This window comes from Xyrauchen texanus, chromosome 43, assembly GCF_025860055.1.
Source record: "Xyrauchen texanus isolate HMW12.3.18 chromosome 43, RBS_HiC_50CHRs, whole genome shotgun sequence".
Taxonomy (NCBI): domain Eukaryota; kingdom Metazoa; phylum Chordata; class Actinopteri; order Cypriniformes; family Catostomidae; genus Xyrauchen; species Xyrauchen texanus.
In genome coordinates, this window is record NC_068318.1 from 12388203 (window position 1) to 12414788 (window position 26586).

Sequence of the window (26586 nt, forward strand, 5' to 3'; positions counted from 1 at the left end):
ATCTCATATGAGTGTACATGATTTTAAACATATTTTTTATGTACTTTTCATTTATTCAGCTGAATAATATATACTGTTAGTTTCTGAAAGGCCCTGAGGCTTTGTGTCATCTAATAGAAATAGAATTCACAAAGAATATCCTGTTGAAACAGACATTCTCATACAAAATCTCCAATACAATAGTTTAATTAGTTAACGTCTAATATATTCTTTAATGTGATTTGCCTTTTATTGTGTGACAGAACTGACAGTCTTTCCCTCTTCATCCTTCAGGATAATGTGAACCTGTTACTTACTGAAGAAGAGATGTACAGTCTGATGGAGACCTTTAAGCAGTGCAAGATCATTCCAGGTGTTTCTCTCAGTCTCATTCTACACTAAACCTGCACCTTAAAGAAACAGTTCACCCAAAAATGAAAAACCCTTTATCATTTATTCACCCTCATGTTTTCCAAAGCCATTCAACTAACATTCTTCTATAAAACACAAAAGGGGATCTTACAGCTTCAGTCACCATTCACTTTATTGTTTATTTTTGGGTGTACTATGGCTTTTAAAGATACATTTCTGCTTGATCCAACCCTTAAAAATTAGTCAGGTTGATTCAGTCATATGAAATCCTATTTTTGATTTGACTTGAATAAAACAAGTTAATTTCGATGCTACCACATGAATCACATTTTTTATAGTTACTTAACAAAATATTTGTTTAGAGTGTAATAGCCTCTCCGTGAGCTGTGGTTTGAATAAATGACTTTGTGGGGCAAAATGTAGGTAGCTAATTAAAAGTTTGCTAATTTATCACATCAGTTCTGTAATTAGGCTTGTGTCTCTTTTCCGTTAATCGATGATGCCCTACATTTTCTCTCACCTACTTTCTGTTCAGAGTCGTGCCTGGTGTCCGATGAACTCCTGCAATACAGGCACTTTGTGACCAAGCAGCTCTTTGAAAGGGACTTGACTGATGAGGAGGAAGAGGACGTTCTGGCCCAGTTTGCTGCTCTGGATCCAGATAAAAAGGGCCAGATCGAGTGGTCTGACTTCCTCTACCATGAGACGCTTTCAGTACTCCAGAAGTTCCGCACCGAGGTAAACACATGCAGAGCTGGATCGGTGTAACAGAATCCCTCACATATATTTACATCTTAGTGTAAATATAAATACAAATGCAAATGTTTGTGTGAAAAATCTGTGGAATTCTACAAAATAGATATACCAAATTAATTCCATAGTATTTTACTCTGTATTATCGCCCACATAGGAAGTTGACAATTAAACGTAAAAGTAAATGTTTGTTGGGGAAAATCTGTGGAAATTTCTGGAATGGATTTAAAATGTGTTAAACTGAGCTCAGTGCAAAACACTCATTTGATGGCAGAAAGCATTATCATATTAGTCAAATAAATAATTAAATGTTTTAACCGTTGACCCCAAATCCTCCTGTGAACATTGTGTTTTGTCTTTGCTGGATGCTATGCATAAGTTAATTACATTTAAACAGACTGATTTCAGTTCAGAGCACTCTGGGCTGTTAGTTAAGAATTAAAGGTTTTCCGCACCGAGCCATGTAACAAAACAATATGCCACAGATCACAGCAGAGTTCATCTTTGGAAGAAACGCCAAGAAAACTATATCTGGTAAGAAACCTATTTAAGTTTTACATTGAAACTTGTTTGAGTCTCTAGTTCCTCTTCTGTCACTCACTCGACGTTGTGTCGATATAGTGACACTAGGGGTTTCTCTTGAGACCCTCGGTTAACATCTTATATTTGAGAAAAGGCCAATGAGAATTGGCAAACAGAATTTGCAAGCCCCTCCTCTGGACATACTGGTATAAAAGGAGGGAAACGTGCGTCTGTTCAGACAGATTTTTTTTTCGTAGCCAAGAGGTTGTGTTTCAGCGAGCTGAGTAAAACCAACTGCTGTTCCACTCATCTCTAATGAGCATACACTGTTGGAAATATGGCACATTTCAGTGTTTTTTCTCTTGCACAGCAGTGCAGACTACGCCCCTGAGCGCTTCAACAGCCCTCTAAAAGAGTATATATTTCTCTAAAAGAGTAAACACATTGACATTGAATGTCTTTTCGAGTCCCAAGATGGGCATGGCGCCACAGCACTTACTGTGTGACCCTCATCCCTTCCTGCTGTCACTTATTCAGCCCTTGGACAGACCTCTGTTTTCTATAGACAGGAGTCCCCCTACAGCAGGTGTTCAGAAGTGTCGTAGTTACTACAGACGTCTCGTAGTTGGGCTGGAGCGCCGTGTGCAATGGGCAAGCAGTCGCTGGCTCCTGGATGGGGCCCCGGCTGGGTTGGCACCTTAACTGCCTAGAGTTGCTGGCTGAATTTCTTGCCCTGCACAGATTTTTGCCATTGATCCGCAGCAAGCACGTGTTGATTTGCTCAGACAACACAGTGACGCAGTGACACAGATTTGGTCTCGGTTCGGCAGAGCACTGGTAGATCTGTTTGCCTCCCGAGATTCCACCCACTGTCCACTCTGGTACTCTCTGATGGAAGCCCCCCTCGACACAGATGCGCTGGCACACAGCTGGCCTGGGGGCTGCGCAAATACGCATTTACCCCAGTGAGCCTACTTGCACAAGTCCTGTGCAAGGTCAAGGAGGATGAGGAACAAGTAATTCTCGTGGCCCCCCCACTGGCCCACTCGGACTTGGCTCTCGGATCTCACGCTCCTCACGACAGCACCTCCCTGGCAAATTCCCTGAGGAAGGGAACGGGAACTCAGGGATGGGGCCCCCTCTGGCATCTGTGCCCAGACCTCTGAAACCTTCACGTCTGGCACTTGGATGGGATGCAGAAGATCTAAATGGTCTACCACCAGCCATTGTAGACATGATCACTCAAGCCAGAGCTCCCTCTACCAGGCAGCTTTATGCCCTAAAGTGGTGCTTATTTGCAAATTGGTGTTCTTTCTGATCTGAAGACACACAGAGGTGCGCAGTCAGGTCAGTGCTCTCATTCCTGCAGAGGAGCAGCTGTCCCCCTCCACCTTGAAGGTTTATGTAGCCGTCATAGCGGCACACCACGATACAGTGGACTGTAAGTTGTTAGGGAAGCACGACCTCATCATCAGGTTCCTTAGAGGTGCCCGGAGGCTGAACCCTCCAAGGCCATGCCTGTTCCCCTCATGGCTCATCTCTCTGTTGTCCTCTCAAGCCTTTGGAGAGCCCAGTTTGAGACACTAGAATCAGTCAAACTAAAGGCCCTCTCCTTGAAGATGGCCCTCCTGATTGTGCTGACTTCCATTAAGAGGGTTGGGGACCTGCAAGCGCTCTCCGTCAGCAACACTTGCCTGGGGTTCGGTCCGGCAGACTCTCACGTCATCCTGAGACTCCGATCGGGCTACGTGCCAAAGGTACCTACGACCTCTTTCAGGGATCAGGTAGTGAACCTGGAAGCGCTGCCCAGGGAGGAGGCAGACCCAGCCTTAGCGTTGCTGTGTCCGGTGCGTGCTTTGCGCACCTATTTGGATCGCATGCAGGGCTTTAGACACTCTGAGCAGCTCTTTGTTTTGCTTTTGTGGACAGCGTAAAGGCAACAGCTTGACCACTGGATCGTGGACACCATTGCTTTGGCCTACCAGACTGAAGTTGGTTATTCCTGTTATTGTTTATTTTTCCCTTATGAGAGGTTTTGTTTATTTTTTAACACAGCCTATTGAGTTATCTTTCTGCATTTCGGTCCTCACTCCTCTCAGTGTCTCATGACAGATTTGTGCTTTTCTCAATTCACATTGTTCCAAAGCAGCTTTACAGAAAATCAGTTGTAGTGTCTCTAACATCTTAAAATCATGAATAACCAACACTCCTGGAAACAAATAATCTGGGATTTTTTTATTTTTTTTATTTCGATAGCTTGGTGTTATTTAGAATTTCACAACTTAGTCCCACTGTCCCGATATGAGGGCATCAATTTTTAAGAAAAATATTTGCTATATATATATATATATATATATATATATATATATATATACATTGCAAGTTAATTGTTATATTTTGTTGTTGTTATTGTTTACGTGTTACAAATCAAAAAGGGAAAGGAAAATGGGTCTCAGGAGTATATATACAGTATATATGTACAGTATCTACTGTATATCCAATAAAAATTATTTCTACTTAAGCTAGAAAATGCTACTTATCTTCATCTAAGAATTCATTTGTTATTTTCTAAAGCAAGTCCTTCTGAATGCCTTTCTAAAATCTATTATTTATGCTAAACTGAATCAATTATTCCATTTATCCAGAACTCATTGGTGAGAATTCTCACAGCGAAGGAGAGGGATCGGGCACGAGCCATATTCCAGAGTCTAGACCAGGACAAAGATGGAATCATTACCATTGGAGAAGCCAGGCGGGCCCAGGCCTCCTGGTTCCACAAGATTAACAAAGATTCACAGTCCTGCAACGTCAGGTGAGCCAAGCATATGGAAGGTGTGCATATTTCTGAAGATAAAAACATTGCCATTTTAGTTCAGCTTTAAACATATCATTTAAATGTCCAATTTTATTATCTATGTGTTTATTTTTTGCCACGTTGGTTATTAATTCACTTTACGGGCTGTTTTAGCACACAGTAATATACAGGGACATTTCCGAGGACTGCTCCAGTGGAAAATCTTAAGTATATGACAATCATTTAGGGTAATCACAGATAGCGAGAGAATCCTAAATGGCTTTTCAGTCATCGCTTAACCAACAATAAACTTTCAATACTTGAAAATAATTTCATGAACTTATCCAATTTGTCTGGCCTCTGAGAGCAACAAATCAGCTCAAGCTTGCCAACTTTTATAGTCATGTCAAAGGCAGCCGATGCTTGCATGAGCTGTTAGCCAGTGCTAACTGCTTTCACTTCATTAGCATGTATGCCCCATTTTTGCTCATGAAATTACAGCATGAATTTGCATTCAGAAGATGTACTGAGGGAATATGAATAATTTAAGATGAAAGGTCTGACATTGGGATTAATGCATCACCTAAAGTTGATGATATAACTGTTGAGGTAACACATCTGTGGTAGGGAAAATAAAAAATGAAAAACGTAATGACGGAGAAAAACAGAGACAAGGACAGACTTTGACAAAACACATTTTTCTCTTCATATCATAATTCAGACCTGACTCTGAGAGCGCCTAAGTCAGAATGATTCATTTCTGCAGCGATTTGTGTAGTTTTGTTGAGTCAGGTACCTTAAATGCATAATTTGTTCTATACCGTTCATTCCTCAAGGTCCACCACCCATTGGAATGAAAAATCACAAAATAAGATCACTTTAATATCTCAATTGTTTCTCTTAGACAGCAGTGGTATTAATAGAAAATGAGCAAGTGAGAAAATGCTTAAGTCTCCTACTTGTCACACTGTTCTTTCTGTAATCTAACGCGTGTCCCCTTTAGATTTTTAGATGACATCTCAACAGATTCTCAAAACTGTGCTCATATTTGTCGAGATATCACAGTGTCGCAAACAAAAGTCTTGTCAACATTCCTTTTCAAATGCTTCCATAACCAAATTATCTGAGCTATACTATCCACATTAATTTTGTAACTTTATATTTTTAGGGGCTGTTAACAAAGAAAGTGCCCTAGAGTTAAAAACAGTTAGATGAAGCTATAATCACACTAAAGCCCTACATGGCCTGAGACCTTCCTACTTTACTGAGCTCATAGTTGAACACACCTTGCTTATTAAGGTGCTCAGGAACCTCAGTCTTCATTGTCCCCAAAAATAGACTCTTTACCATTGGTGATTGTGCTTTCTCAGTCTATGGTCCTTACCTATGGAACTCCCTGCCTTCTCATCTCTGTAATACAGAATGTCCTGAAGCTTTCAAGAAAGTCTTAAAAACCTAATTTGCCAAATTATGAACAAGCGTCACCATGCGGCAAATTTTAATGCTTCGAAAATCATCCGTGCTCTGCCTTTGATGTCACATCCCTGTTGATTTTGCATAGTAGTTATTTCTGTTAATCACAAATGTGTCTTTCATGTTACATCCATTCAAAGGTTTCATTCATATAATGTTTGCTCATGTCTTCACGTGAAGAGCATCACGTGAAGGTGCACTTATGCACAACTTTAGTTCCAGTTTTGGCCACTGGGAGGTCTGTTCTGAAATTCGTAAAGCATAGAACGGAAAATAAATCGACCTTCTATAAGCAATTTTCCCGTGAGATCAGATTGGATGAAGTGCAATGTAACTGAACAGAAAGCAGGTTTAAATGTTCTTTTGGGCAGTTTAGCAAATTATGAACATCGTTTCATAGGTGGAGCATTTTGGACATGTCAGACCAAAGGAAACCTATTTCTTATAGGTTTCTTTCATAGAAAGACGTTCCCTTAAACGTAATGGAGTTCTCAATTATGCTTCAATTATATATCAACTTGGTTTCTGATGTTTCTCCTAAAATAAAGAAAAGTGAACACAAATAAGACAATTTCTGACAAGCAGAAAAGAGTATAGAGATATATAGAATTAATAGCTCAGATAATTTAGTCTTGGACGAATTTGATAAGAAATGATATGGAAATCTCGGACTAATTTGCAGCTTTTAAATTCTTATCAAATCTGAGCACAGTTTGAAACACTTAAGATCTCTTCTGTGAGACAAATGTGAGATTATACAGGAGAAAAATCTGTGAAGCAGGAGCTCTTCATTTAATCTAACTGCTGTCTTGGAAAAAATAATTGAGGTATTAAAGAGATCTCATTTGTGAGTTTCTTTTCTACACTGTAAAAAGTGATGACTTGCAATATTACCTTAGGGTTATTGTTACCTGTTATTGTTACCTATTTCTATATGATTTAACCATTAAAATTTGTTTTTTTGGTTTAATTTAACATAGTCATGTTCATTTAGACATGCTTAATACTTTTTAACTTGAATCAAACCAGTTCATTTTGTTGCCACAATAAGCATATTTTTAAGTTATATGCAGGCATACTGTATATATTTTACATGAGCCTGAATGAATTGTGTTTGTGCATAATGGACATTCTGTTGACATCATCCTCCATGCTTCATTGTTTTTTTTTGTTTTTTTACCAATCATTCCATCCATGTCACCATTGCTGAATGTCAATTTGTCCTGAAGACTTATGGGACTGTCTCTGTGTGCCCCTTTGTTCAATATTGGGTAAGTCACTCAACCTGCATGGACTTCCCCTAGAAACATCAAACCCTCTTCCTTGCTTCATCCTCATTACAATAATTTATTTTTCATGTTTTCAACTGTAATAAATATTACAGTTTATTCTGTACACCAGAGTGAAAGCCAAAGATTCAATGGCTAAAAATATCTAAGTACAAAACTAAACTGAGTAGTTTATGACTGTAATTACTGTTTCTCTTCGGTTTATTTTTCTCTCAGCTGCTATGGCTGTATTAAATAAGACCAAAAGAGGGGCTTTTGTTCGCTACAGAGAAGTTCTTAAAGGAGTATTTGGGTTTCAATACAAGTTAAGCTCAATCGACAGCATTTGTGGCATAATGTTGATTACCACAAAAATTTATTTAGAACTGTCCCTCCTTTTCTCTTAAAAAAGCAAAAATTGAGGTTACAGTGAGGCACTTACAATGGAAGTGAATGTGGAAAGCTTTTGGAGGGTTTAAACGCAGAAATGTGAAGTTAATAATTTTATAAAAGCACATACATTAATTCTTACATAACTCTGTTAAAACTCATGTATTTTCTTAGATGTAAATTTGATTAAATCATAATTTTTACAGTCATTTTGGGGTTTAGGCATGATTGAAAATGACATCGTCATGGCAACAAGGTTGTGAAATTAGCTAAAACTTTTCACAGAAAAAGGTTAGTAAGCTAATTTATTACACAATCATGGTGACACTCATATTGTTTTGTCTTGTGGCTACACTGGAAACAGTGAGTATTTTAGCATTAAAAAATTGGCCTCCTATTCACTTTCATTGTTAGTGCCTCTGTGTAAGCCATATTTCTTCTTTTCTTTTTGTTTTTTTAAAGAAAAGGAGGGACTAATATTACATGCTGTAAAACTATTGTTCATTGTTAGTGCATTTTAATTGATGTCGGAACCATATTGTAAAGTGTTACAGAATATTTCTCATTAGCTTAAAGGGGCACAGCATACTAAATGAGTGCCTCGGTGTGAGTGTGCTTGTGTGTGGGCTTACGTGTGTAAGTTTGACACGTTCATGGAATGACTAAGCCTGCATTCTAATTTATGCTCATTAAAATAGATTAAAATCGACCAAGGGCTTAGTGGTCAAACCAGACAGTCTGGACTTGGAGTTGTCCCAGTTCTGAAAGAGATGTTTGGGTTGTTTTTCAACACACACATGGTTGCACTCAGTTTTGGTTCACACGTCATTTAACTTAAATTGCGGGAGTTCTCATTTTAGTGGATGAAATTTGTCAAATCATTCTAGTGTACTGAATGATATGAAGTATGTCTTCAAGTTTGGAAGTTTAAAAGGCTATATAACAGAGTCATGCACCATTCAGACTTCCAGATCAATTTGATCTAAGCTAGCAAACAGGATGCAAAACTGTAATTGAATTTAAATTGATGGAAGTAGAATTTAAAAGGGTTGGTTAACCCCAAAATTATCATTGTCTAGAATTTATTTACCCTTATGCCATCTCAAACCCATAGCCAATGGGGTCCATATCGTTCAAGTTCCAAAAGGACATAAAGGTAAGCATAACCAAAATGGAAAAGGGAGCATAAAGGTAATCCATGCAACTCTAGTGGTCAATATGCGTTCTTACATTCTTGTGGACTTGTTCAATTTCATCAAACATTGCCCAAGCTCAATTCCAATATGCAAGTACAGAGAATGTATAAAATTACCTGAATGTGTTCTTGATCAGGCCGAATATCAAGGATGCATTGGATGGTGACTTATGGACAAGAACCCACTTACACAATACACACAATATAGAATACACATACAATAAAAATACAAAATAAAGAGTATATAAAAAATATATATCCAGTAGTTGTATTGTGGAGAATATAATTATGACAGTGTGAAATATAAGATTAATAAAGTGCAGTGCTGATTATTGGTCGTGAGAGATTAAGTGTTCAAAAGTCAGATTGCTTGGGGGAAGAAGCTGTCATGTAGTTGGCTGGTGCGGGTCCTGATGCTACGATACCGCCTGCCTGATGGTAGCAGTGAGACTCGGGTGGCTGGAGTCTCTGATGATCCTTCAAGCTTTTTTCACACAGCGCCTGTTATATATGTCCTGGAGGGAGGGAAGCTCACCTCCGATGATGTGTCTGGCAGTTCGCATCACCCTTTGCAGGTCTTTGCGGTTGTGGGCGGTGCTATTGTTTTGAAGCCTGTGGGGACTACAGACAAGGAGAGGGACAGTGCTGCACTTGGCGCTAGAGCTATTAAAATAGGGCCCTAAATAATACATTTTGACATTTTCTCATTGGTGCATTCTTGATAGAAGCTCAATTAAACTTCCCTGTGCTTGTACAGAATGCATGTACAGGGCGCTGAGTATGCGTCAAGCAAAACCAATCATATTGCTTCAGAAGATATGAAATAAACCACTTGAGGGGGAGATCTCCAATCTCAGATCTCCAATCCTGGGCTTGAGCCCCTCCGTTTTGGAGCGCACACCAAATACATTTTCCTTATTGCTCTTCAGGACTATATGAACCAGTGAATTCATAATTTTTTATATATTTACTGGAACATGGTGGAAGAACACATTATATGCTCTTATTTACCCCAGAGCCTACATATATAGCCAAACAACATGAAGAATGATAGAATTCTCATCCATTTTGTTATTGCTTTGGACTAATGAAATTCCTCTCTTGTATTTCTTGCAAATCAGTACATTCCTCTTCCTGTCATTCAAATTTTAAATTCCAAATTGAACATCCTTTGGCTGAAGCCAATTCAATTCAAATTTCAACTCATGAATTTAAAAGGAGCCAGTTCTTAAATTCTGCATTTTGTGTCACACTGCTACACAGCATTTCAGAATGCAATTCTTGATACTGTACCAATACCCCTGTGTCAAATGTAATACAAATAGCTATAGTTTCTCACAATAATGCATGTTTCTTCACCAGAGTGAAGAGTCTTGTGTTGTGAAGTTGTGTCTTTTCAACAGTTGGTATCATTGTCTGGACTCTGAGGTGTCAAGAATAACAAATTAGACTTTGAAAACTGAGAGAGCTACTACCTGCTGTGAGCTGTCCAGCAGTGTGTGTGTCTATGGCAAGCTGTTTTTACATTTATTCCTTAAAATTTACTCTATCTATTCTTATGTTACTAATACTTATTTTTTGTGACTGGTAATTATTCAGTTAGATACTAGTACTTATTCATTAGGTTCTAGTACTTATTCAATAGATACTAGTACTAATTCAATAGATAATAGTTCTTATTAAATAGATACTATTACCAATTCAATAGATACTAGTTCTTATTATATACTAGTACTTCTTCATTAGATACTAGTATGTATTCCAATAGTTACTAGAAACTATTCCATTGCTACTAGTAACACATTTCAAAAATGTTCCATTGACACTTATTACTAGTATGTATTCCAATAGATAGTAGTAATTATTCAATAGATACTAATACTTATTTATTTGATACTTGCACTTATTCATTAGAAACTAGTACTCATTAATTAGATACTAGTAACAATACCATTAGATATTAATACTAATTCAATAGATACTAGTACTTATTCATTAGATACTAGTACTTATTCAATAGACACTAGTACTTATTCATGAGATACTAGTACTTATTTATTAGATATTAGTACTTATTCAATAGATACTAGTGCACATTCATTAGATACTAGTACTTATTCATTAGATACTAGTGCACATTCATTAGATACTAGTACTTATTCATTAGATACTAGTGCACATTCATTAGATACTAGTGCACATTCATTAGATACTAGTACTTATTCATTAGATACTAGTGCACATTCATTAGATACTAGTACTTATTCAATAGACACTAGTACTTATTCATGAGATACTAGTACTTATTTATTAGATATTAGTACTTATTCAATAGATACTAGTGCACATTCATTAGATACTAGTGCACATTCATTAGATACTAGTACTTATTCATTAGATACTAGTACTTATTTATTAGATATTAGTACTTATTCATTAGATACTAGTACTTATTCATTAGATACTAGTGCACATTCATTAGATACTAGTACTTATTCATTAGATACTAGTGCACATTCATTAGATACTAGTGCACATTCATTAGATACTAGTGCACATTCATTAGATACTAGTGCACATTCATTAGATACTAGTACTTATTCATTAGATACTAGTGCACATTCATTAGATACTAGTACTTATTCATTAGATACTAGTGCACATTCATTAGATACTAGTACTTATTCATTAGATACTAGTGCACATTCATTAGATACTAGTGCACGTTCATTAGATACTAGTGCACATTCATTAGATACTAGTACTTATTCATTAGATACTAGTGCACATTCATTAGATACTAGTGCACATTCATTAGATACTAGTGCACATTCATTAGATACTAGTACTTATTCATTAGATACTAGTGCACATTCATTAGATACTAGTACTTATTCATTAGATACTAGTGCACATTCATTAGATACTAGTACTTATTCATTAGATACTAGTGCACATTCATTAGATACTAGTGCACATTCATTAGATACTAGTACTTATTCATTAGATACTAGTGCACATTCATTAGATACTAGTGCACATTCATTAGATACTAGTGCACATTCATTAGATACTAGTACTTATTCATTAGATACTAGTGCACATTCATTAGATACTAGTACTTATTCATTAGATACTAGTGCACATTCATTAGATACTAGTACTTATTAGGTACTAGTTCTTATTCATTAGATACAAGTTCTTAATCATTAGATACTTGTACTTATTCCAAATGTTACTAGTAAGATTTTTAATTTTACGAGTAAGATTTTTAGTTCTACTCTACAGTCACCATTCTGACTAGTCATTGCATTTGATGGGTAGTAGTTGAATAAGTGCTAGTATCTAATAAATAAGCACTTGTAACTATCGGAATACATACTAGTCAGAAGTGAACAGATTATATCAAAAACAGAATAAGTACTAGTATCTTAAATTTGGAGATATCTCCAACAACAAAACGAACTAGTAAGTATGTGGATGGGGATATCTTCATTCAAATTAATCATTGCATAAACATGAGACCCTTCCAACTATTAACATATTCGTGGTATTTTTCATGGATTTTATACACATGCTCCAGGAATAGAAGCATAGCATCAATGCAAACACAAAGAAAGAGAAATCAGTTGAATTGCATCAGTTTGTTGCATCAATTATATCGTGCAAGATATAGTGCCCCGTTGGAATGAAGGGCAAGACTCGATTGACATTTGTTTTTGAAAAGATGGATGTTATATCATTAAATTCATCATCAAATTAAACTTTTACCAGTCTCTGAACGGAGAACTGGGAGAGACTTCAAAATAAGAGTCCTTATATTTGTGCAGGGATAAAAGGGTGCATTCAAACTAATATATATATAAACACAATGTAGCATATAGGGCCTAAAAGACAACTATTAAAGGTCTAAAACTAATGTTTCCCAATGGGTCCTTTAAATTTGGTTCATATGGCATTAAATGAAACAACATAAAATGCCAGATCATAATGTAACAGTGTGGGTACATACCAAACTCTACACTAAATGTTAGTGTAATTATAATAATACTAATTATTATTATTTCTATTGCGGAGTAACTATTTGCACTAGGTGTAAATAGAAGCTTTTCACAGCGATGCTATTTAGACTCAAATAGTCTGGTGGAAACCCAGAAATTGATGACAAATTGCGCCCGCAAGTGTCGTCCTAATGGCAAAGTGTGTGTAAAGACAGTGAAGATTTGTTTTTATGAAGCATCACATATCCATCAAATACAGACAGATATACATCTTAAATCGTCAATACAAAGTATTTGTATTTTTTTTATATTTTTACAACAGAAGATATTTATTTTCAGCTTTACAACTATTCTTTAGAGAAATCAGAAAATTAAAAGGTATGGTATCAAGGATAAAAATTGACAGACAGGAGGAGTAGCGCATTATTCAGTGCATGGATAGGATCAAGTAAACACTGAAAGAGAAATATTTAAACAATGTTAATGTTAATGTTACTTAATGGACACTACTGGTCTAATTAAAAGTTGAAGGACCTAAAGTCATCACACACAATAATTCCCAAAATCTGCTTTAACTGCGTGGCTGTTCACACAATACGCGATCTTGCGTCCAGAGAGAGAGTGAGAGAGAGAACAGAGCCAATATTACTGTTCATTAACATTAAGTATCTACCAATACGAAACTGAATTTATAATAGAATAGAAAAGAACCAATATTTTTTTTACTTGGAGTTCTATATGTCTACTTTATTATGGACTGAGCACAACAACAAGCGCTAACTGACTGCATATATGTCAAAGAGGTGCTGACGCATATAGACGGATTTGTCTTCCTCCAAGGAATGATCCGAGGTCAGACAGAGTGCAAATAATTATCCATTTATGAATGACAAAAAAGAAAGATTATGAACACAGAAAGTAGCATTCTCACCAAAAGATGTTGGTTCCATGCCTTTAGTCATAGTAGTTTGCTGCATTTATTTTGTTGCTGTAATAATCAGATAAAGTATAATTTACTATAAACTCATTGCACATATTATTGATTAAAAAATAAGACAATCTAAAAAAGAAATATAAAGTGACTACAACTGCCTCTTATAATTGAATTACCCATGTATTTTATTACTAAAGTATTTGTGGGATATATAGAAAAAAAAATGACACCCTTTTTTTATTTTTTATTATTTCATCATGCTGCTCAGCAGTTCAGCAGTGTAATGTCTATTTATTCAGCTATGTTGTTGTTTCAGTTTTCTACCACTAGGTGTCAGTAGGCACACCGGGTGTAATGCGATCCTTCCCTTTCAAGAAATAGAATGATGTTGCATTGATATTCAACATAATATTTGCATAGTATGCAAATGTGCTCTAGAAATAGTACTAGTGCCTATTAAGGATATCTGTGGGCTAAATAGTTACTAGTCATTAAAATTAAGAACTAGTACTTATATTTTCTAGGATAGTAACATTTAAATAGATATTTGTCACTATTAGAATAAGTACTAGTATCTAATGAATAAGTACAATACCTATTGAATATGTACTAGTAACTAATGAATAAGTACTAGTATCTAATGGAATAGTTACTAGTCACTAAAAATAAGTACCACAAGTAAAATAAAAATAGATACTAGTAAGTTTTAAGGAATAAATGTCAAAATGGCTTGCCATAGTGTGTCTGTGTGTGGGCGACTGAATAAAACAGCGGGTGTTTCAGCTTGCTTTCTTAATCTGCAGTATCAGCCATGTTGGTCCAATATCTGAGAGCAGTCCTGTCAGTTCCAGCAGTGAGAGAAGCAGAGATAAAGCCTTGGAGAATGACAACAGGTTAGTGTGTGTGTATGTGTGTCAGGGTTTGATATAACAGTATGTAGGGGACGAATATCCCCACAAATATTGTAAAACCTGATAAACCTACATTGTGGGAACCTATCATTAGACTTCAACATTTTAGCTGCCAGATGATAGAACTGAGCCATATATAGGTCCCAGAATATCGAGACTTGGGGGTGGGATCTTTTCACTTTTGCCAGGTGAGAAATCACCGAACAACCACCCAGAACATCTGTATAAAAACACTCAGAACACATAAGCAACCACATTTTTTCACAATATATCTTGTGCTTTCCAGACCAGTTACCTGGGACAACTTCCTGAGAGAGAGCGCCATTTACATCTTGGCTGCAAGACCCAACAGCTCAGCCATGCACATCCATTTGCCACTCTAACCACGGCCCCATAGCCTGAGACTTGCAGAGAGGCTAGAGAGAATTTCCTTGGTCTGAATTCATGAGAAAGGAGTGCTGAGGACTAAACCCCGTCACCATGAGAGCCAAAAACTAAAGAGTACGCCACCACAGTCAACGACTGAACAAGCCATCTATGGATTCTTCCACTAAAGACAAAATATAGCAACATACTGACAAAATTGATGCTCTTGAACAATAGCACATCTGTCACGACTTTAAAATTGTGGTTTTAATAGCTGTAGAGAGCCTGTGGCTAAATGATAGGGAGAAAACACTGTCACTCATTAGCAGAGAAATTACGGCACCACAGCGTTTTCGTATAGTGTTTTTTTTTAATCTTAACGTGTTGTACCATTTACGAATTGTGGCTCTAGCCAAATTAGTTATTGGGTTGATGTGAGAGCTGTGGTCAAATCATTGCTTATCTAATTTTACAGTCACCACAAAATGTGAACATATATATAGTGGGCATCTAAGGTTCCACATAGGAATTAAAGAGAGAGAAATGTTATAAACAGGCCTTATATATATATATATATATATATATATATATATATATATATATATATATATATATATATATATTAGTATGTGTATTTATTCCCATACCTGTGTTTTTTTATGTTTCTTTAACTCACTAGTTTCATCCTTATTGTATTATACTGGATTTGTTAAAGATGTAACACCTGTAAAGATGGCAAATGTAGAATCTTCCAAAAGACTTACTGTCAAATGCTAATTAAAAGGCATAAGAGAGCAAATACTTAACCCTTAATTTGTTCATGATAAGGTTTCGAACTTACTGTCTGAATGAAACAGACTATTGCTTTTATAGATAGAATCTTGTGGAATTTGCTTTTAGTTCTGGACAGACAAAAACACTTTCTAATATCTAAAACCATTTTATTGTTAGGTGTAAAATGCACTCTCCTTTAAAATGGCACCTCACTTTACACCCATTATATCAAACTGTATGAGGTTTATGAAACGTCATATTTTCCTGTTTATATGGTCTTATGGTCTCCATTATTTATTAGCTTATGAAAAATGCATTCATGTTGGATCACTGAAGACAGAAATTTCAAGGGGCTGTGCAATACTCCAAGATTTGCTGGTAGTGCTGGAAATAAATGCATGACATTAACTCCAAACATTATACAAGAATTGTGTGGGCTCTTGATTATTATAACATAATAAAGAGTGCTTTTGGTAGTGTTTAAGGTTCCATCCATCCATCTGTCCATCCATCCATGCATCCATCCAATGTCTAGAAACCAGCTAGAACACACTATCGACCTCCTAAACACCCTGGCAACTCCCAAGACTCAGCCAAAATACTCTAGCAACTGCCTAGCAATACCCTAACAACTAGACTGAACTTGCAAGCTACTCCCTAAAAAATAACTAGAAAAAATCTAGTACACCCTATCAACCACCATAAAACACCCTAGCAACCAGCCACAACACCCTATTAACAGCCTAGAACCATTCTAGCATCCAGCCAGAACACCTTAGCAACTGCCTAAAAATAGGCAAGCAAACATACAGAACACCCTTGCAACCGCCTAGAAACACCCCAGCAACCACCTGGAAATGCCCTTGCAACCATACAGAATACCTTAGCAACTGCCAAGAAATGCCCTTGCAACCAGCTAGAACACCGTAGCAAACAGCAATCAGCCAGAACCCCCTAGAAAATGCCTTGAAATGCCCAATAAATCATGCAAAACACTTTAGGCTATGTCTACATTAATCCAGATACATTTGAAAATGGCGTTTTCATTTCAAAATGCTCTCCGTCCACACTAGCGTTTTCAAGCGTTTTCCAAATGTTGCTCATCCACACTGAAACGTATGAAAACACTTAAATCATGTTACTGCACATGCAGAAAATCCCTGTTGCATGTACGGTCTGAAACGCAATTGTCCGCAATTCTGAGTAAACTTCCATTCGCATTTGAAGGAAAGCAATGTGATAGTTGTACAAAGTAAGATTTATTTTTTAACTAAGATATCAAAGTGAGTATCAAGTACCACAGTTCCGCTATAACACGGGCTGCCATCTTTTGGTTTTGGTTGGATAGATCACATGACTGCGTCACATGACAACAAATACATCATCATTTTCATATATATATATATATATATATATATATACAGGCGTATGCAAAAGTATAGGCACCCCTTACAATTTCCATGATTTTCATTTAGAAATAATTGGGTGTTTGGATCAGCAATTTCATTTTGATCTATCAAATAACTGAAGGACACAGTAATATTTCAGTAGTGAAATTAGGTTTATTGGATGAACAGAAAATGTGCAATATGCATCAAAACGAAATTAGACAGGTGCATAAATTTGGGCACCCTTGTCATTTTGTTGATTTGAATACCTGTAACTACCTAGCACTGATTAACTGGAACACACAATTGGTTTGGTGAGCTCATTAAGCCTTGAACTTCATAGACAGGTGCATCCAATCATGAGAAAAGGTATTTAAGGTGGCCAATTTCAAGTTGTGGTTCTCTTTAACTCTCCTCTGAAGAGTGGCAACATGGGGGCCTCAAAACTACTCTCAAATGACCTGAAAACAAAGATTGTTCAACATTATGGTTTAGGGGAAAGCTATCGCAGAGATTTAAGCTGTCAGTGTCCACAGTGAGGAACATAGTGAGGAAATGGAAGACCACAGGCACAGTTCTTGATAAGGCCAGAAGTGGCAGGCCAAGTAAAATATCGGAGAGGCAAAGGCTCTGGTGAGAACGGACAAAAACAGCCCACAGACCACCTCCAAAGACCTACAACATCATCTTGCTGCTGATGGTATCACAGTGCATCGTTCAACAATTCAGCTCACTTTGCACAAGGAGAAGCTGTACGGGAGAGTGATGCAGAAGAAGCCTTTTCTGCACACACGCCACAACCAGAGTCGCTTGAGGTATGCAAACACACATTTGGACAAGCCAGTTTAATTTTGGAAGAAGGTGCTGTGGACTGATGAAACAAAGATGGGAGTTATTTGGTCATAACAAGGGGTGTTATGCATGGCGTCAAAAGAACACAGCGTTCCAAGACAAACACTTGCTACCCACAGTTAAATTGGTGGGTTCCATCATGCTGTGTGGCCAGTGCCGGTACTGGGAATCTTGTTAAAGTTGAGGGTTGCATGGATTCCACTCAATATCAGCAGATACTTGAGAATAATGTAGAGGAATCAGTCACAAAGTTGAAGTTTCGCCAGGGCTGGATATTTCAGCAAGACAACGACCCAAAACACCGCTCAAAATCTACTCTGGCATTTATGCAGAGGAACAAGTACAATGTTCTGGAATGGCCATCCCATTCCCCAGACCTGAATATCATTGAAAATCTGTGGGGTGATTTGAAGCCGGCTGTCCATGCTCTGCAACCATCAAACCTAACTGAACTGGAGATGTTTTGCAAGGAGGAATGGTCCAAAACACCTTCATCCAGAATCCAGACACTCATTGCAGGCTATAGGAAGCGTCTAGAGGCTGTTATTTCTGCTAAAGGAGGCACAACTAAATATTGATGTGATATTTCTGTTGGGGTGCCCAAATTTATGCACCTGTCTAATTTCATTTTGATGCATATTGCACATTTTCTGTTCATCCAATAAACCTCATTTCACTACTGAAATATTACTGTGTCCTTCAGTTATTTGATAGATCAAAATGAAATTGCGGATCAAAACCCAATTATTTATAAATGAAAATCATGGAAATTGTCAGAGGTGCCTAAACGTCTGCATACGCCTGTGTGTGTATATATATATATATATATATATTCCACACTACAATGCGAAAACCGCGTTTTCAAATGTATCCACATTGGAGTGCGTTTTCAAAAAGCTCAGTTTGCGTGGAAAAAATGCATTCTCAGTGTGGATGGAAGGCCAAAACGGAGAGAAAAAGATGTGTTTTCAAACAAAAACATATTAGTGTGGACAATGCCTAACTAGCCTTCAAGAAACACCCCATCCAGAACATGCTAACAACCACCTAGCAATTGCCTATAAACGTCCAAACTAGATCAATATGCAGTAAAGGATTCTTCAATTCAGTTTAATTTGAATTGTTTTTCCTGTTGAGAACATAATCTAATCTAAGTGTTGTTGGTAGTGCGCGTTGTTATCCTTTGTGAGCTATCTGCCATTTTAGCTGGCGTAGAACATTTTCAGGGCAGCAGCTAAATGAATTATTTTAGATTGCTAAATTAACATGTTGTAGAATTGCTCATATAATCATGTATCAGCCACACAAACAAAAACTCCATTAAATTCATATTACTAAACAAATATAACATGAGGCACCATCAACTTTATGAACTTTACTAATTGAAATTGAATTTTTTTTTTTTTTTTTTTTTAATTCAGATAATGTGAAATATTTCAAACTGTGATATTCACACCTTTCTCATCCCTAATGATACACAGAGCCATTCATCAGTAGGAACATCTGGAGATGGTGATGGCCCCAATATAAAATAAACAGAAGTACAGCCAAAAGCACTAAGGAAACTTGCAGTAGCAGGTGTGACTGAAATGGCCCCTGGCAGGGAGCTTTTTACACATCTGTGAATGCAGAGAGCCTCTGTCTATGCACTGTCCCATGGGGTCTGTCCTGCATCTGACATTCTCTTGGAAATATTAGATTGCTGTTATTATTAGATTAAAAATACAAAACTGTCAGCCCCTGTTACGTTTCAAGCACCTGTATTCAGAATACAGTTACTTTATAAAATATTGTTCGAATACTTTTCGAATATTTCTCTCATAATGACCACAAAATAATGACTGCAGCGTTATCAGGGTTTCATGCCAAACCAGGTTAACATGAAAACACAATCATGGGTTAAAATCAAAGAATTGCAGGTTATGTTTTTGGGATGCTTTAAAAAATAGACAGCTGTCACCAAAAGGTCTGACGGTAAGCACTAAAGAATAAAAATGCTATTGTATAATGATTCCCGGAGTCATGTCCACATCAGAAACTTTCAGAACTGTTTAGAAATAGCAGTTATTAACAACAATAATAGGCTACTATGAATAGGTAAAAAATAAGAAAGTAGGCCTACTGCAAAGACTGAAAAATGAAAAAGGACTTGAACTAGATCAGAGTCTAAACGACGACAGAAAACCCTGTAAAATCTGTGGCTTACATATGTATGGGGCTAATTCATTGTGACACACAACATACAGTCATATTAATATTATTTCTCACTTTTAAAAAAAAATCTTATAGGAAATGATGCACAAAAGAATTACAAAATAAGACAACAATAAAAAACAAAACAAAGGACCCAAAATAAAATTGTTGGTATTAAAAGAGATTGAAAAGTAAATGAATAAATTTGCCTAAATATGGAAACATGCAGGCAAGCCTAGTTGAAAATCATTAATATACTACATTATTGTCACATGATCTCACTACTTTATGGCCTCCGGTTATCATCTCGAAAATGTTTATAGTTTATTTGCATTTCTAATCTAATTGTGTGTCGAAATGTATTATTCTTTGCCAGTCCAATCAAACAATGGGCTAAAATAAAATATCAAAATGTTGTAGTTGACCACAAACTGCTTTCTGTTTGTCTTCTTCCTTCCACAAAGATAAACATTAGTATCAAACTCCACCTCTAATTTAAAGAAACAAGCTATTCAGATTCACTTAGATCAGATAAAAGTGGAGGTGTAGCACTTCAGATAAGATAATAATGACATTTCACGTTTACATTTTATTTGATGTATTCTGAATACATTTAAGAGAGAGTATTCAGTATTCAGCCCAGAATTTCTAACACTAGAGGTGATCCATTGGGATGAAGACGTATCACAGCGGTAGATGACACAACTCATAAGCTGCTTAGGCAATGAGAAGGAGGACAGTTTGGCAGAATGTCAAGCCTCACCGCTCTGAAAGATCAGGACATCGGTAGCTTCTCAACATTTGTATAATGCTCTGATGGACACAGTGAGATGAAATGTGGATAAAGGCACTCCTTAAAGTAATAGTTCACCCCAAACATGAACATTTTCTCATCATTTACTCACCCTCAAACCATCCCTGATGTGTGACTTTCTTTCATCTACTGAACACAAATGAAGATTTCTTTGCAGAACATTTCAGCTCTGTAGTTCCATGCAATACAAGTGAATGGGTGCCAACATTTTGAAGCTCAAAAATCCACATAAGGGCAACATAAAAGTACTCCAGATGACTCCAGTGGTTAAATCAATATCTTCAGAAGCGATGTGTGTATGAGAAACAGATAAATATTTAAGTACTTTTTTTTTTTTTTTTTACTATAAATCACTGACGTGCACAGAATGGGGTCTACGGGGGCATAAGCCCCTACCCCTTTTGTTCACAAACCTAAATGTGCCCTTCACAAATCTAAAGGTGCCCTTTTGGTCGTGAACTGATTTCTCTTCCCACTCTTTCCATTTCCTTCAGCCCCTTTCCCTGCTAAGTTCTTTGCATGTCACTGCTATTCATTATCCTCCCTGCTCAGTTAATCTCCACTTCAGTTTCACTTTCCAATTCTTCTTCTTCTGTTTTTGGTGATTCACATTCTTCTTGCACATCGCCCCCTACAGGGCAGAGAGGAGAATTTATGATAAAAAGTACTTAAATATTTATATTTTTCTCACCCACACCTATCACATTGTGTTTGAACAAAAATATTTAACCACTGGAATCATATGGATTACTTTTATGATGCCTTTATGTGGATTTTGGCTTAAAAATTTTGCCACTCATTTACTTAAATTGTCAGGACCTACTGAGCAGCAATATTCTTTTAAAAATCTTAATTTATGTTCTGCAGAAAAAGGTCAAACACATCAGGGATGCCAGGTTGGTGCGTAAATCATGCAAGACTTTTCAATTTTTAGTGAACTATCACTTTAAGGAAAATTGGCTTTTTTTTTCTGGTTGCAAAGTGCAACAAGTTTGAAAAAACAAACAAACAAACAAACAAACAACACACACACACACACACACACACACACACACACACACACACACACATACATACATATACACATACACATATTTTTTTATCAAATTTATGGAACATTTGTTTTTTGTGTCTAGTGGCATGAGCGCTGTATCTTTAACTCATCTTGAGACACCTGTTCTATTCCATTCCTCTGTGCTTCATCTGTCATATGTCATGTGTGAATGCTCCCAAAGAAATGAACTTGTCTTATGCAAGTAAACCTAAAACATCCTGATGACATTAAAGTATGGGAGGTAAAATCTAAATACTTGTGTTTTTACACATACGCTAGCATATGTGTTCAGTCGAACGCTCTATTCTTTCAAAGTTGCATGCAATTAATGTATGTCACTCACCCTGTATACATATGCTAGTACACACGTAAAATCTGTAAAACTATACTTTGTTCTTAATTGTTCTGAAAATAAACTCACAATGCAAAAATCCAACAAAAAGACTTAATGTATTTATTCAAAATAAAAATGTCTTCATGTTTTTGGACATGTTTTTCATGAGATTCACACAAAAACAATATGTAATCTCTGAGAATGCTCACAATAGATATATCCATGCATACATTCTGTATATATTGTATATCCAGTTTGGTTTTAATATTACCTTTAGTGTCACGTACACACAAAAATCCACATCAGACAGAGCAAGAGACATGGCGGAGTCTAAGACTCTGGGGGTCTAGGCTGACATCTGTTTCTATTTTTAAAAGCACATTTAATTAAATATTAATCAATTTCTTTCAGCATTTTCAGCATAATGCACTTCTCTGACCTCTTTTACTCAAGGCAATATGATGCTGTAACCTCAAAAATAATCTTCACTTTCAAATACTAATCATGAATTCAGTGTCTCACACTCCTGTCTATAATTGTCTATCACAAAAATTGCATCATACCATTTGCCAGAGCAAAATGTGTCTTATTAGATAGGGTCTTATAAGTTCATTAAAACCTGTTTAGTGATTTATGGCCTGAACAAAGGAATCTGTATATACTGAGGTAATGCTAGGTCACCATACTAAATATTGTAAATAATTATATAGGCTTCTCATGAAATCTCTTGTTTTGCAAGTTTGCAAGCTTGAGGCTGTCTACTAAAGACAATCCATCCACTGAAGATCCATAAAATTACTGGGAAAGTGAGTATACGGTTTCAATAGCAAAAATCAATCTCTAAAATTAAATGGAGCTTTTCAAACAAGTGCCTTTGAAAGGAACGTTGTTGTGCTTATGGGAATTGTCAGGCATTGAAGATTAACAAAAAACGAAACCCTGACTGACATAAAACGAAGATATTTTTTCCCCCTTCAAAATGCTATATTTCCAGGATTTGAAGTCCTGTTGGTTTGATCACACATGTATATGTCAGTCTGCATACTTGTGTGATTTTTTTTACATAACATTTTACCCTGTCTTTCTCTCTCTTTTTTTCTGTGTGCATTTATGTGTATGAGCAAAACTGTGTTCTGTCTAACAGGATAAAGACTTGAAGGATATCACAAATGCAAATTCTAATATTCAAATGTAACCTGTCAGATTGTAAGGCAACTGCTCTACCCAGACTTACAAATCAACATATTCAAATCTTTGGTTTAGAAAAAGCTAAAAGATGTGTTACACATTCTTGATCTTGCACTACTCAGATGTTCCCTTTAAACGCAACAGCATTATCACTTTGAATGTTTAAGTGGGTGAGAGAGAGATAGAGAGAGAGAGAGAGAGGTTGTTGGTCTATAACACTGACTATGACAGAGGGAAACCAGTGGGGGCGTAAATGCACTTTGCATGAAACACAAAATTAATCTGATGACACACTGTGACTGAGGCAGAGCATTAACAGCAAAAGAACTCACATTCACATCTATATGCACTCCTAGAATTCCTCACACATATTAATGTAAGAGCAATCTTATGAGAGAAATATGTAATCTTACTAAAAAACACATAGACCTCTCCTAAGAAGGACAAAAATCATGAACACTATGGAAAAAGTACCAAAAATCAAACAAAAAACCAACAGTATGGTACTAACATGTTTATTGGACAAGTACCATATGATTCTTTGAAGTACCTTGGAGTACCATGTAAATAACATATACATGAATACGGTAATCATTTAGTGCCATGTTTTTACTCTCTAATCCTGTCACTGTACCATAGTAACACCAGAGTATTTTTGTAAGGGTAACAACTAGGAAGTAATTATTGTCAATAAGTATCTCCTCACATATAATGTTGTTATTTAACCCATGTGTTATTACTGGGGTCTGAGAGACTACACTGTCATTTTAATAACTCTAAAAACATACTTGTGCACTCTGTAACTGTTTTCCTCATTTCAAAAGTTTAAATTTTTTTTAATGTATAAAATCATGAGCAATTTCCAGTGGTGCAAATGACTGAGATTCACTGGGGAGACCCTAATGGGGTGGAGGGGGTGAAAGGTCACCGAACAACATTCATGAATTATATATGCATAAAAGACCTTTCATTCAACAGAATTTGAGCTTGGAGAGAATTACCAGTGCAATTCCATCCAAATTAAAGATATAATGTGCAGGAACCTACACATGGGGTGCAGTCACACAAACCTTTTAAATACATGTGTTAAAGGTTAAAGAAAGTTTAAAGAAAACTGCTGAATGTTTTAGACCTCTCAGTTTAGTACATTGTTAAGCAACCACAGACACAATAGATCCCACCACATTTATGTGCGTAACTCGCATAGTTTTCGTAGGCTATTCAGTGGATTAAAGATAAAAAATAAATATCCTCTTCGTTCACTTAAAATGTAATCAGTTTGAACCGGAATGCCATCCCCCCTCAAAATCCCCCCTGGCAGTTACATGAGATGAAGACTCTGGTCATATTAGAAATCTTTTAATATATTATTCTACAGAACATGGACATGGTCACCTCATGGGGGCGGCCATATTAGAATCACATGACCAGATAAATTTTGTGAGGGATAGACTTATAGTCTCTTCAATGGTAAAAACAATATAAGCTGCGTGAATAAGGTCTATGCATTTTAAACTGAAAAGTTTGGTTCTATTCCAGCCCCGCAGGTCTCTTCACATTGTATAATTTGGATCTAAATCCTTACATTTGAGTCATTAACATGAATATCACCATGAATATTATATGACGATGTGCTCAGTCACTTCCCTCGGCGCTCGTCAGGGCCCTTCACTCTCCACATAGATTTACAGCAGCTGTCATCACAGTCATGACGAATACTGACGGATAGTTGAAACCCTCGTCGTTTATCCCTCAATAGACCTTAGTCACGCTAGGGCCATCTTTGATTTTTAACGGGAATGACAACAAAGCTGTGAGGGATAGGCTTACTATCTCTTATATGGCATGAAGTGTATTTGGTGGTATAAAACTCATAGATCACATCTGATTTTCAAAAAATCATATTGTCTGGAGTTCTTTGTATTCTGAATGTTCTTGGACAGATATTTTGTCATTGTTTTGTTCGCAGAACGATCCAAAAACACTTAAAACTGCAGTACAGTCCATTAAAGAGACTGTAAGTCTATCCCTCGCAGCCTTTTGTTGTCATTAGCATTAAAACTCAAAGACAGCGCAAGCATGAATAACACTGCTAAGTGTCAGTGCAAGTCCAAGATGACATATAAAAAAAATTACGTGTACATTAAGTGTAACTGTTTATAATTAATATGTTGTCATGATAGCATGATTATAGCCTAAACGTGCCTCTAAAAAAGTGACAACCTCTTTTTGGGGTCTCACCGCTGCTTTGGCAACATTTGTTTTATTGAAAATTCTGTAATGTGTTTTTGCTTGAGACTATATTCGATACCGGACACTTTCCTGAAACATACCTGCTTTGTAATACAATAGTGGGTTAAAGCTTCAATTATGATCTGTCTACTGGGGTTTTATTAGGCTAGTTAAAATAAATTACTATTATTATTGTTACTCATTCATTATTGGGGGCTCTGGGACTCCAAACATAAAGACTTAACATTACATTTCAATAAGACATGATGGTGAAATGACACTGGAGTCAATTCATTTGATACTGGTGCAAGTGTTGGCGGCTAAATAATGGCGAACTGTCTACATCCAGTGGCCATTATGAGACCTTACACGCTTGACAATAAAGAATGCCTTGTTTTAAACAATGTGAATCCAAGCTAAAATTGTATATAAAACTTGGATATATTGCAGAACTCTCATGTGTAGAATTTCAGCGGGTGTTCTTTAACAGCACAAAACGTTTGGAACGAACTTGGCTTCTATTGTTATCAACGAAGCAGACTTGCCTATGCTTGTGTCTCCCTCTAGCGGTCATTGTTGTTACATGTGCACATGCGCAGAGGATCGATTGCGTTTACAGTCGCGCATGCGCTGTGGAGCTACCGTAAGGGGTCTTGAGCTTGTGAGGTGGGTGGAGTGGCGCGAGGATGTTTTAGTTTTGACGTTAAGCAACGTGAAGGAAAAATGACGAAATAGCTGTTGCCGAGGACAAGGAGCGCTCACGCATACATACATTACAGCGCAAAAGGGGGATGTAAGT

The 26586-nt window shown here is 36.7% G+C and overlaps 3 protein-coding genes across 4 annotated transcripts in view; all 3 read left to right on the plus strand.

The window, feature by feature from the left end:
- LOC127636085 (PHD finger protein 24-like) overlaps positions 1 to 16142 on the plus strand; it is a 60143-nt gene extending 44001 nt beyond the window's left edge. Inside the window, exons 4-9 of one of the 2 annotated variants that reach the window (XM_052116471.1) lie at positions 274 to 352; positions 887 to 1089; positions 4272 to 4438; positions 7123 to 7164; positions 14485 to 14574; positions 14879 to 16142. In XM_052116471.1, the coding sequence (XP_051972431.1) occupies positions 274 to 352; positions 887 to 1089; positions 4272 to 4438; positions 7123 to 7164; positions 14485 to 14574; positions 14879 to 14975 (678 nt within the window). In that variant the 3' untranslated portion in view covers positions 14976 to 16142. The remainder of the gene's footprint in view (positions 1 to 273; positions 353 to 886; positions 1090 to 4271; positions 4439 to 7122; positions 7165 to 14484; positions 14575 to 14878) is intronic. The other variant, XM_052116470.1, reaches the window with a different exon arrangement.
- Positions 1 to 26586, plus strand: part of LOC127636083 (serine/threonine-protein phosphatase 2A 55 kDa regulatory subunit B alpha isoform) — a 1105001-nt gene that overhangs the window by 300129 nt on the left and 778286 nt on the right. The gene's annotated exons all lie outside the window — the stretch shown is intronic.
- The window catches only part of LOC127636088 (5'-AMP-activated protein kinase subunit beta-1-like), a 33107-nt gene continuing 32955 nt past the window's right edge, over positions 26435 to 26586 (plus strand). Inside the window, exon 1 of the mRNA XM_052116476.1 lies at positions 26435 to 26580. The gene's annotated coding sequence lies outside the window, so the exon portion shown is untranslated. The remainder of the gene's footprint in view (positions 26581 to 26586) is intronic.